The sequence below is a fragment of the Leptonychotes weddellii genome, chromosome 4 (genome assembly GCF_054177405.1).
Source record: "Leptonychotes weddellii isolate Sample4059 chromosome 4, ASM5417740v2, whole genome shotgun sequence".
Classification (NCBI taxonomy): domain Eukaryota; kingdom Metazoa; phylum Chordata; class Mammalia; order Carnivora; family Phocidae; genus Leptonychotes; species Leptonychotes weddellii.
Genome location: NC_138372.1, coordinates 145,316,281 through 145,328,662, shown reverse-complemented (window position 1 = coordinate 145,328,662; position 12,382 = coordinate 145,316,281). Strand labels below are relative to the sequence as shown.

At 45.4% G+C, this 12,382-nt stretch overlaps 1 protein-coding gene across 9 annotated transcripts in view; it reads left to right on the top strand.

The window, feature by feature from the left end:
* Window positions 1-4,728, top strand: part of SYBU (syntabulin) — a 110,641-nt gene extending 105,913 nt beyond the window's left edge. For all 9 annotated transcript variants that reach the window (XM_081816408.1, XM_006727924.3, XM_006727923.3 and 6 more), the window contains 2 exons: window positions 1,017-1,166; window positions 2,704-4,728. In XM_081816408.1, coding sequence (XP_081672534.1) covers window positions 1,017-1,166; window positions 2,704-3,814 — 1,261 coding nt within the window. In that variant the 3' untranslated portion in view covers window positions 3,815-4,728. The remainder of the gene's footprint in view (window positions 1-1,016; window positions 1,167-2,703) is intronic.
* The last annotated feature ends 7,654 nt before the right edge of the window (window positions 4,729-12,382 follow it).

Genomic DNA, 12,382 nt, shown 5'->3' with positions numbered 1-12,382 from the left:
AAACACATTTCAGGTTATTCTGCGAGTACCTGTTGCTGTATGTGTATTTAAGAGGTCAGGAGGGGATCCAGCTCAGTCTGGAGGGATCAGAGGAGGCCTCTGTGAGGAAATGACATTGAAACAAAATCTGAAGGTCAAGCAAGGAATTAATTAGTCCCGGGGCGGTGGGGGGGGGGGGGAAGGGCGGGAGGTTCTGGAAAAAAGGACCTATGCAACCAAGGGGGCCCAATAGGAGCACTAGAAGGTTGGGAGCTGGACACAAACCATCTTGGACGGAGCGCAGGCTCATGGGGGAGCAGGGCGAGTGTAGCGGCCTGGGCTGGCTCCAGAGTCAGGGAGGAACCTGCCAGCCCTCCTTCCTCAGTCTTCCTCCTCCTGGGTGGCCATTCTCATCTGTCAGCCCTCGTACAGCAGGGATGCCCAGCACTTGGCCAGGCCTGAGCGGGGCTGACATTCCAGCTCAGGACGTTTTCTCGAACCCAGGGCACTCTGGTGACGGTGGAGTAGCCTTTTCGCTTTGGAAGAAGGAAACTTTCCTCCAGATGGGCCCCCTCACAGCGGGGATTGATCTCGGAACCTTTTGAATCCAGCTCCTAACAATCAGAATGTTAGGCAGTGGCACATTGTGTGGGAAGTCAGGACGTCTCGTTGCTGGCCTTCCCTCGCGCCCGCCCGGCTCATTGTCCTCTGATCTAACAGTGTTGTACTCTGAACCCACAGGCAGGCCCGTGCACAATTGTGCATTATTTTGTATGAGGTCATTCCTAAGCCATAGAAAATTCTCCCTCTCCACTGTCTCCACCCTCTCCACAAACACCCTCCCCACAGTCTCCCAAGTAATGCGCAGTCCTGAGATGGGCAGGTAGAGTCCAGTCGCCCTTCCCAAGGGAAGCACACGTTATCGAGCTGTAAGACCCCAGCGCGCGGCCACCATCCCTTCTCAAGCTGTTAGCTTCGCCTTAACTTTTTTTTTTTTTTACAGAAGACGTAACATTTCATTGCTTGGATTATTTCAGGCGCTCTGGAAGGTACATGTCCTGTGGTGAAAATCATGGTGTCAAGCCCCCAAATCCAGAGCAATATTTGACTCCTCTGCAGCAGAAAGAGGTCACAGTGAGGCACCTGAAGACCAAGCTGAAGGAATCTGAGCGCCGACTTTATGAAAGGTGAACCTGCACTCCTTTCACCCTGATTTAGGGCGGTTTCTTTTTCCATAAAGTGAAATACAAGTCCACACTCTAGAAAAATAGAAAAGAAGAAAAATGATTTCCTTGAATTTTTGCCAAATTCCCTAAACCGGTCTTTCAAAAGAGCCCTTTCGTATTCCTGCATGATTTGGTGTTTCAGGAGTTCAGGGGACCCTCTCAGGTTAGAGCGGGCCCCCTACTTTTTCTGGGTGTGTACGGCTTTGACATGAAGTGTTGGGTGTGTGCGTGGCTATTTTTAAATGGCAGGAACACTCACAGGAACAATCCCATACTTCCAGCAGAAAGGGTCACACACCGGGGCCCTATTAAGCCCTGTTTATCTCTCTGAGAGCGTGGATGGCCGTGTGTATTGTGTGATTCCTGCAAGCTATTTCTGTGCTGAAGGAAGAGGTTCATTATTCTTGGCTAAGTGTTAAAGTGAAAAAACAAAAACCAAAAAACAGCCCATGCTTGTGAGATCTTATCTAGGAGAGAAAAGACCTTTGACATCTTGGGGCAGGCCAGATTTTCTGCTTAATGATTTTCCCCTGGAACATTCTGGGATAGCGGACAGAGCTCTGACCAGGGTAGCTGTGAACTCAGGGTGAGGATAGCATGAGTCAGACCTTACTTTCTGGAAGTCTTTGTTTATGATTTGAGAATCTACGGGAGGGTTTGAGCACTCATGGCAGGGAAGCATGGGAAGGCACGGAACTGGAGAACACTCAGATCTAAACTAAGAGAAGCAAAATTGACACCATCCCTTCATATGTATCAGGATCCTCACTGCCTGGTCTTCATATCCACTGAGAATATGAGGACTTGTATTTACATCGACTATGAAGAAATGATATGTCAGGAAGAACTTTTCGACAAAGATCTTGAGAGAGGGTCCCGTGAAGGATCTAAAACAGTGGGATGGATTTTCTTCAGTGTAGGATGGATCCCACATCCTCTTACCTTGAGAAGAGACAGAATAATCGACTTTTCACACAGTCTTTGCAACATGCAGCATTTTCTAATTTAAAAAAAATTCAGATTATTACATGATCAGAACACCGCTGCAGGCCATAACTTAACCCGTCTGCCTTCTGTCTGTGATGGGTAATTAAAAGTGAAAGGAACTTTCCTTCCACAAAGTGTAGACATAGGAAAGGGTAGGCTATGGATGTACAAGCAGGCAAAGAAGCTCTAACGCGATGTCGTAACAAAATTTCAAATATTAAGTACTGAATAGAGGATAATGCCTATACTTAGCGTGCTGCCTGACAGATAGTGAGCACTCAGGAAGAAAACAAACAGTCGCATTTTTGATTCTGAGTCTAGTTATTATCATTTTTGCTATTTTACAATTAAGGGGGGAAGTTCCTGGCTAATACGTGTGAGGGAAAACTGCGAAGTGATTTAGCCTCTGCGTTTCAAGGGGCAGAGCACGGGCTCTCGGCCGGGCGGCCGAAGAGCCGTCTGCACGGTCGAAGGAGCCGTGCCCTTAGCCGCGCGTGTCTTCTCGCCGCAGGGAAAGCGAGATCGTGGAGCTCAAGTCCCAGCTGGCCCGCATGAGGGAAGACTGGATTGAGGAAGAGTGCCACCGCGTGGAAGCCCAGCTGGCCCTGAAGGAAGCCAGGAAAGAGATCAAACAGCTCCGACAGGTCATCGAAACGATGCGGAGCAGCTTGGCTGATAAAGATAAAGGCATTCAGAAGTATTTTGTGGACATCAACATCCAAAACAAGAAGTTGGAGTCCCTGCTTCAGAGCATGGAGATGGCGCACAGCGGCGCTCTGAGGGATGAGCTGTGCCTGGACTTCCCGTGCGATTCCCCGGAGAAAAGCTTACCCCCCAGCACCCCTTTCGGCAAGATGGCGGATGGGCTGTCTCTGGAGGCGCAGGGCATGGAGGAGGGGGCTGGCAGCGAGCTGCTGGTGGGAGATGGTATGGCCGACGGCACGGATCTGTTTGATGGCATGGTGACGGCCGCCGCCGCCGCCACCGAGGCCCCCGACCTGGAGCTTCTTCGATCAGCCCCCGGGGCCCAGGCCCTCGGGCTCCTCCCCCTGCCCGGGGCCCAGGAAGAGGCCCGAGCGCTGGTGGAGCGGGCCGTGCAGACCGACGTGGTGCCCTACAGCCCTGCGGTCTCGGAGCTCATTCGGCATGTGCTCAAGCTCCAGGACCCCTGTCCCTCGGGCTCAGCCTCTCCTGATGAGTCCGGGGCTGACTCGACACAAAGCTTCCCCGAGTCCATCTCCGCATTCCTGGTTGATCTAACGCCAAGAAATCCCAACTCCGCCATCCTTTTGTCTCCCGGGGAGACCCCGTCCGCCGCGGTGGGTACGGAAGCCCCTGCAAACCGCCTCATGAGAGAGCTGGATTTTGCAGGCTCCACGGAGGAGAGACTGGACGGCGTCCGCCCGCTGCCCCGGGGGGCCGTCGGGAGGCAGTACTGGAGCAGCAGCTTCCTGGTGGATCTCCTGGCCGTGGCTGCCCCGGTGGTGCCCACGGTTCTGTGGGCATTCAGTACTCAGAGAGGGGCGACCGATCCCGTCTACAACATCGGAGCGCTGCTGCGGGGCTGCTGTGTGGTCGCCCTGCATTCGCTCCGCCGCAGCGCCTCCCACGGCAAAACCTGAAGACAAGTTGTCCCGTGGGGCGTGCTGCCCGGCGGGGAGACAGCGGGTCGACCTGGGGCGGTCTCTAGTCTGTCGTTTTGCTCCTCGGTATTTGATTTGCACTATATTTAGTTGACACCTGTTCACTGTTTAAAACTGGAGGTATCTTCAAAGGCATGGAGACGTGGTTCAAGTTAAATGTCCCACCAGTGGTAGAGAAAGCATGCTCCTGACCCTGCCGTGTCGTCCGAGGTACCCGTGCTTATCCTAGTGGTTCAGGAAGAGAAAATGCAGAGTTTGCACTTTCAGGACAGCTTCTGTAAGGCTGGCATGTTAGCTCCTTGCTTTGCTTTGTGCCCTTTTAAAATGTGTAATTGTTACAGCATTCCAGTGGTCTTGTGCACAGCAGGGGACTGTAACCAAAAATAAAACTGTATTCGTGTAATTGGTTTGAAGAAGTCTTGAATAGCTCCTTAGTGTCTTACTTGGGGTTGATAAGGTTTGAGTGTTTGCAGTTTTTTACTAAATGTAGCTCCAGAGTCGGAAAATGGCTTGTTTGTTCCTAAACCTGTTAATTGATGAAACTGTATGTAAGTTTACTATGTATTAACTTATTTTTTGCTTATTATATAGCATTTTATTGGAAATTGTAACCACAGCACACTTCAGCATGATGAAAATAAAGATTAGTGTTTCCATTTAAATAAATGTTTTATCCTCCTATAAAATAATTATCTGTTTAGTTTTACTCCTATATATGGTAAGAAAGACTAAATGGATAGATCCTTTCTTCTTTGTCAATAGGGGTCTATAAAAATGGAATTAACTTAAGAAATGAGAAAGGGGAAAATTATTAAAGAAACGGAAGGGTTTCCTACTGTCTTTAAAAAAGCATTGCTTCTGAATAAAAGTAGCTTTGATTGTTTGCTCTGAAATTACCCATACACTTGTTTGTTCATATATTTATGCGCTAAGGATGTGTTGAGTATTTGCAAAAAAAGTTGGGTTGCATGTTAAGGTTACAGAGAGGGAGAACATGCTAATACCGTGTGCTTCGTCCCCTTGGAATAATAGGGTGAGGGTGGGTGGCTGGGAAGGACGAGATAATATTTGATTTATATTACCTTATTTATTCCTCACATCAAATTTGTGAGGTGGGTATTATTCTATTTTACAGATAAGCGAGCTAAACCCCAAAGAGGTAAACCACTCACAATTCCATGGTTTACCTTAGAAGCCAGGATTTCAAGTGTCTGCAAAGCAAATGTTTTTTCCACTGTAAAGGGAAAAAGAGACGAGACTATCCTAAGTTTGCACCCAGAAACTCTCCTTCTCTAGCACTTACCACTTTTAAACATACTGTATTTTTACTTGATTTACTTGTCTTGATTATTGCCCATCTCTCCCACTAAAGTATTAGGTTTCTGAGGGTAGGGATCTGTGTCCTGTTTTGTTCACAGATGTATATCAAGAACTTAGAACAGTATGTGGCACATAGTAGGGGTTCTAAAAACAGCCTTTGAATGAATTAATTCATCCAACAAATACTTACTGGGTGCTAGGCACTTTACCAGATCAGCCATCAATACTAAAGGAGGGAGACAAGGCTTCTGCCCTCAGGGAGCTTAGGTTCTGTCTGTAAAAGCCCCAGAACATGCCTACAAATGAAGAAGATCATTTTAGATGAAGGTAAGTACTTCCAAGCAAATAAAGTGTTTTGAACAAGAGTGACAGGGGTAAAGGTAAGGAACAAATCTCTGAAGAATAAATAACACTAGTACTAATGGATTAAAAAGAGCCAGGTATGTGAAGATACTGGGGTAAAATGTTGCAAAAAGAACAGATGCAAAGGCCCTGAGTCAGAAAAGGATGGGACATGTGACCAGGGCAACAAGGAGGCCAGGGTGGCTAAAGCAGAGTAAGAAGTGTGGGAGGCGGGCTACTGGAGAAGCCCACAAGAGGCTAGTCCATATGGGGCCATGTAAACCACGCTAGGGTTGGTCTGAATTGATCCCTAGTGCAATGAGAAATGTGAATGGACTTTAAACAGGACAATGATACGATCTGCTTTTTTTTTTACTTTTTTTTTTTTTTTTTAATTATGGCTGCCGTGTGTAGGATGTATCGTAAGCGGGAAGGAGTGGGTGCAGGGAGACCACTGTAAAGGTCTGGATGAGTGATTATGACAACATGGAGGTGGAAGTGGACCTAGAGATTAAAGTTGAATAAAGATACAACTTGAAGACCAAACTGAGGTGATTTGTGGAGAGACTGGATGTGGGGAGGTGATGCGGTAGAATTAAAGGAAGAGAGAAATTAAGGATGACTCTCAGGTTTTTACTTGAGCACCTGGGTCAATGGTGGTGCCATTTACTGAGAATGGAAAGGGAAACACGTTTAGGAGAATAATTTTGAGATGTCGAGTGAATATCTATGTGGAAATGTCAAGTAATTGCATATATGAATGTGAAAACCACAGGCATTGTCAGGGCTAGAGTCATAAAATTGGGGTTCTTCAGCATTTATATACTATTTAAAACCATGAATTGGATGAAATCATCCAGAGAGTAGAAAGAAGGGAAGAAAGCCAAAGACGGACCTAGGGCACGTCCACATTCAGATAGAGATAGAGGATAGAGAACCAACAAAACAAGCTGGGAAGAGTCAGTCCAAAGGTAGGAGAAGAACCAGGGGAAGGTGGTATTGTGAAAACCAAGAGAGGGCAGTGATTTAAGAGTGGAGTGGTCAACTGTGTGGAAATCCAAGAAGCTGAGTAACACAAGAACAGATACATGCCCACTGGCTTTGACGAAGTCTTAGCGACTGTCAAGATCCTTCCTTTGGAGAAGTGGAGATGGAAGCCAGTTGAAGTGGGTTAGAGAGTGAATGGAGGAGGAAAAGTAGAAATCAATGTGTACTGTTAATTTTTTTTTAAGTTTTACTGAAAGGGAGCAGGGACGTGGGTGGTAATTATAAGGGAATATGAGTTACAAGTGTTTATTTTTCAATATGGAGAGGGGATAGAACGTGTCTGTGTGCTTTTGTAGTTGAGCAATGGAGAAAAAGAAATTACTAACCCAGGGAAGGAAGGATTCATGGAGGGAGGAAAGCGCTTGGGAAGATGAGAAGGGATGGGACGTCCGTCGGGTACGAGGATGTAGGTGTGGAAAGAGGTGGTTTGTCTCTGATAGGGCGTTTCTTCTCCTGGAGTACACAGGTGCCTCAGGACACACATGGCCACTTAGCACACTGTAGAGCAATTTGGCTGAAATGGAAGGGAAACTCTTTCTGGAGATGAATAATTGGAAATGTCCCAAAATAATGAGCCGCGCTGACTCAGGTCCCTTTCTGTAGTCCAGCCCCAGCCTCGACCAATACCTCAATGCCGTTATCTTCCTTACAGTCCCTCCTTGTGTCTATTTTTGGTCGTTGCAAAATTAAAGCATTTTTACCTTAAGAAAAAATATAAGCTTGTTTTCGGGATCCCCTATTGCTCCAGAAATGAATATAACACACAAACTCGGAGCTGTTCTTCATCAGTTCAAGATGGATGGAAAGATGGGCTCTGGTGAAGAAGAATTCTCCATGAACCACAAATATTTATGTTGATTATCAAATTAGAGGCAGCTGATCACGAACAGTGACTTGCTTTGTCATAATGATCTGTAACCCTCTTTCAGTAAACCAGAAGATGCAAACAAAATGACCTCATCTGAAACATGGGACACTGAGTGTCCTTTCCACACTGAAACAAACGTGTGCAAAGGTGAAGCAGGAGATCCTGGACCTGTTGTTCTGTTTTTCTTTTCCTCACCCTCAGCCTCCCCGCCCTTCCTCCTCCTTCTTCAGGGTTTCAGTATGTATAGTCTGTGGAAAATTACTGCTTTTATTCAGAGCAGCCTCTCACAAGTCCCTTGGAGCAAATAAAAGATGGAACATAGCTTGCCTTTCGGAAGCCCAAGGCGTTGGCTGGTTTTGTGGACAGGATGATCTGATCTCATAGAAGCACTCAAAGTTGCATTCAGTAATTTGTGTGCCTGTGATGTACAAATAGGCAGGAAAATGGAAAAAGAAGAACAATTCCACCCTATTGAATAAATTGCTGTCCCATCAAAGCAAATGTTAAATATTTCCTACAGTTATGTGTGCAAACATTCCAATTTATAAGAAAAGATTTTTTTCCCAAAGGGATATGCTGATCTTTCCAAGTTGAGCTGTTCAGAAAGGGGGGAAAAATGCATTGCACTCAGATGCCAAGCATTTCTGACATTTGTGGCAGGAGAAAAAGGAAGTCTGTGATTTACATCTATCATGGGCCCTGCCTAAGTAGTGCTTAGGTCTGATATGTTTTTCTCTTGAGGACTTTTCATTTTAAAAGGTTTAGGGGCAGTTTCCAATTTCCAATTTGGCTCAGTGAGCACTTCTACAAACTTCATCTCTTCCCCGTCTTACCAGGCAAAGTGTGCACAATGAAGCAGTAATGTAGGAAATTAAAACTAATGGTTTTTAGCAATCAAATCTTGAAAGAATGTCAAACTCCCAGTTGTCCCAAACACACACAATTAGAAAGTCCACATAGAATAAGACAGGTGGATATCAGGTAAGATTTTTAAGCCATTGGAAGACATGCTCTGCTGCGACTACTGATTCTCGGGCAGTCACAATGGCTGTGATGGCTGATGGTTACAACCGTCATTCCAATTTTTAAAATCTCAAAAAGATTGGAATGCTACTCATAAGGGTTTGTATTAAAAGATTGGAATACTTCGGGTGCCTGGGTGGCTCGGTAGGTTAAGCGTCTGCCTTCAGCTCAGGTCATGATCTCAGGGTGCTGGGATCGAGCCCAGCCTTGGGATCCTTGCTCAGCAGGGAGCCTGCTTCTCCCTCTGCCTGCCGCTCCCCCCTGCTTGTGCTCTCTCGCTCTCTCTGATAAATAAAATCTTAAAAAAAAAAAAAAAAAAGATGGGAATGCTTCAGTACTGTTAAGTTTTGTAAAAGGTGTATCTCTTTTGAAAGATGTTTTCCACATAAAAATCCCCATACATAAGCCACATAAAAGTGAAGTTTGGGCATGGGGGCACCAGGCCCGGAGCCCTACCATTTGCCTCCCTCTCGTCCCCTGTAGTCGTCTCAGCATCACCTCTAGAATAGCTAGGAAACCAGCTCACTAAATATCGGGTGCTTTGAAAACTGCCAGTCACCTGCGGGGTGACTCCCAGTCCCCGGGACTAGTATTCTGGGCAGTGCTAAAGAGCTCGATCCTCTACTGTGCTAAACAGACGAATGCTTCGTGGAGGTGTTTTCTTTTCTTTTTTTTTTTAATTTTTTTTTTTTTAAGATTTTTTATTTGAGACAGAGAGCACATGAGAGGGGGGAGGGTCAGAGGGAGAAGCAGACCCCCCGCTGAGCAGGGAGCCCGATGTGGGACTCGATCCCGGGACTCCAGGATCATGACCTGAGCCGAAGGCAGTCGCTTAACCAACTGAGCCACCCAGGCGCCCCGTGGAGGTGTTTTCTAATCTTTCCTCACACAAGTGTGTTTGCCAGTGATCTGCTGGTTTAACTGTGAGGAGGATCTCGCTCCGGAGCTCGTCTCATCATCCTCTGAGGATGCGCAAGGATGCTGGCTGGAGCACCCCGTCTGGCTCCTTGTGAATGTGCTGAAGGGCAGGCATCCTACCCCGCTGCCTCGCTGCCCTAGAGTTCCTCCCCATGGTGATCTTATCTGACCTGCCGTCAGGGACAGTTTCACTCTCATTCCCTGAAGATGTTTGATCAAAGTGATTCTGAGTAACTTTGAAAGTTACTGGAGTTGTAATGAACTGGAGTATGAAAACCATTAACAGCAGCTATGTTTCTCCAATCTGATGGTGCAGTAAGGCCCTCCCTCCCCTTCCTGGCAATCCGATAGCTCACGGTGTTTGCAATGGTCTGCCAGGCTTACTTTCCACAGTAAACAATAGGTGCTGGCATTTTAAACTGACCTTTCATTCTTCTGAACCAGCACATTGTTTCTGGCTCGTTGGTTATACAGAGGAAACGAATGACGAAAGCAGTCTTAATAATTTTCACATCTCCCACTGAAAGCAGTCCATGGAAAAAAGTCTTAAAAATGATGACCCATGTAATTATCTTACTCCACGAGGGTTCCTTCTAATCAAGACAGATTGGCAGTTATGAGGTTCAGATGTGCTGTGAAGCTTCAAAAAGAAATAAAAAGCACCTACATTCTTATGTACTTTAAACTTAAATGAAGTGAAATGTATCTGTAGCCTTACATATATCTTCATTTACCACTAAAAAGTCAAAAAACTTTTTAAAAATTTATTTCTTAAGCCAATATATCTAATGATGACATTTTTCTCCATAAAGTAGGTAAGCACTGGTTTTATTTAGGAATAATCGACAGGTTTGGAAACTGCCTTGATGTATAAATTAAGAATTGACTATTTTAACAAATGAAACTGATTTGGGGCAGAAGAAGTTAATATCTTATTAATGAGCCAAAATTGATATAACAGTGAGAAACCATAATGATTTACCTCAATATACCACCAACTTAGAGTATGTCTTTTGAATTTCCTAGGCCTGGAAATGATTTTTTCTGTGTCATTTATACTCTCAATCAGATCCTAAAGACACACATTCAGAAGATAACCGGACAAGGTCAGGGACACAGGTTGTGCAGGAGGGTCTCTGGGTATAGCCGTGGTCTGCACATGCACAAAACCTGTGACCTTGGCCTCACTGGAACAATGATCCAATCAAGTGAGCTAATTGGCCTGTTTTTGCAACTGTGTGAATATAAACCACATTTCATTTCGCCTTGATTATATCTGACCCAAGTAAACTGGGAATACAGTCATAATGGCATTGACATTTATGTTATTTATATAACAATAAAAAAGCAAACTAATTTCCTTATTTGTTAAATAAGTTCTTAGAAAACACAAACAGGTGTTACCTACTATAATTTGTAACATTTTCACTGAGCTAAGAACTAGATAGGAAATTCTAATGAACTTTCGGCAGGGGGCAGTTTCTAGCGAAGAGGGCTTTGAAATCATAGTCCACGTTGAATGCTGATTAACCATTAAGGTAACCTGCCCTCAAAGCTTGCTGTTTTCCTGTTAATCAAGCACACAACTGCCTTTCTAAGCCTTGGTTTCTTCGTATGTGCAATGGGGTAAGGTCCACCTCACTGGATCGGGAAGAGTCATTGATACAGACTCTCAGATGCCGCTGAACACATAATGCTTTCCCTCTCTTAATGGAATTTGCAGTTCACCGTAAAGGTGTGTAAAGATTCATACGGCAAGATCAGCCAACCTCTCCCATTGTCCACAGGGAGGGGGCTGCCAAGAGTGCACAGCAAAGTGTGGAATCCTCACAACTGCCATGTGCTGTTTACGTATGTGCCACAGGCACTATGATGAACACAAGAGTCTCAGTCGATCCTTAAAACCGTCATCTTCATTTAAATGATTCGCAAACTCAGGCAATTTAATACTGCCCCATTTCTACAGCTCTGAGAACTCTGAGCTCTCAGAATTGATGCAGTCAGATCAATATATAGGCAAAGCACCTGTATTAATATCCGTGGAAGTTCCCAGAAGGGAAGGCTGCAGTTACCCTGGTTGGCCACACACTTCTAGCCTAAGTTTCTCCGCAAAAGCTCCTGCTTGGTGAATTAGCGGGTGTTAGTAGCAGGTATTCAGGGTAGAAATCCGGGGGGGTAGGGGGGGAGCGTGGAGGAGGCGCTAGGTATGTGCGCAAGAGGGTGTTCCTAGAGTAGTGTCTGTTTCCAGCTCTGGAAGATCAAGGCTTTTGGTGAAAAGAAGCTATGACTCTCAAAGCTTACCCTGGTTCCTTACTGGGCATGCCCAACGGCCACGGCTAAGTGGCACGGAAAATAAAGTTGGGAAGCAAAGTAAAAAAACAGTTCAATACAAAAGGAGCCACAAGCCAATCCTATTAACCTTGGAACCCTGTTGGTTATATTAAAGTAGAGTAAATTATATTAAGATAAAAAGAGCTCCCTTTTGATATCAGGAATTTTAAAAATCTATTTAAACAGTAAACACAAGTTTATTAAGTTATTCACTACTAAAGGAAGCTCTTCATGAAACCACCATCTTCCTCATCCCTCCAATTCATCTGAGGAGAACCTTCTTCCCAGAAACAATCTGTAAGCCCTAGTGCACCCCTACTACCCAAAGTGGCTTCAGCCAAAACTACTCACCACAGTAACTGTTGTTTGCTTACACACCTTATGAAAGATTTTTTTTGAACAAGGGGCTAAAGGCTGTGAAAATCGTTGCAGTAGGTTAGTTTAAAGCTGAACTACGTAGGATTAAACAAGACGTGTGTTAGCTATATCTGGCCCAGTAATTACATCATTAGTGACAAAACAGGCTTTTTGGAACACTGGCCATGGTTAGATCTGCACTACACCAGTATAGAGTGCTGTTGGAAGCTCCATCCAGACGCCAGTTTCTGCAGCTATCACCATCTTCCCAACCACCAATCTTCATCTAAAAGAATAGCTGCCATCCTGGCCGGAGGCGAGTACATGTCAAAACAGGAATT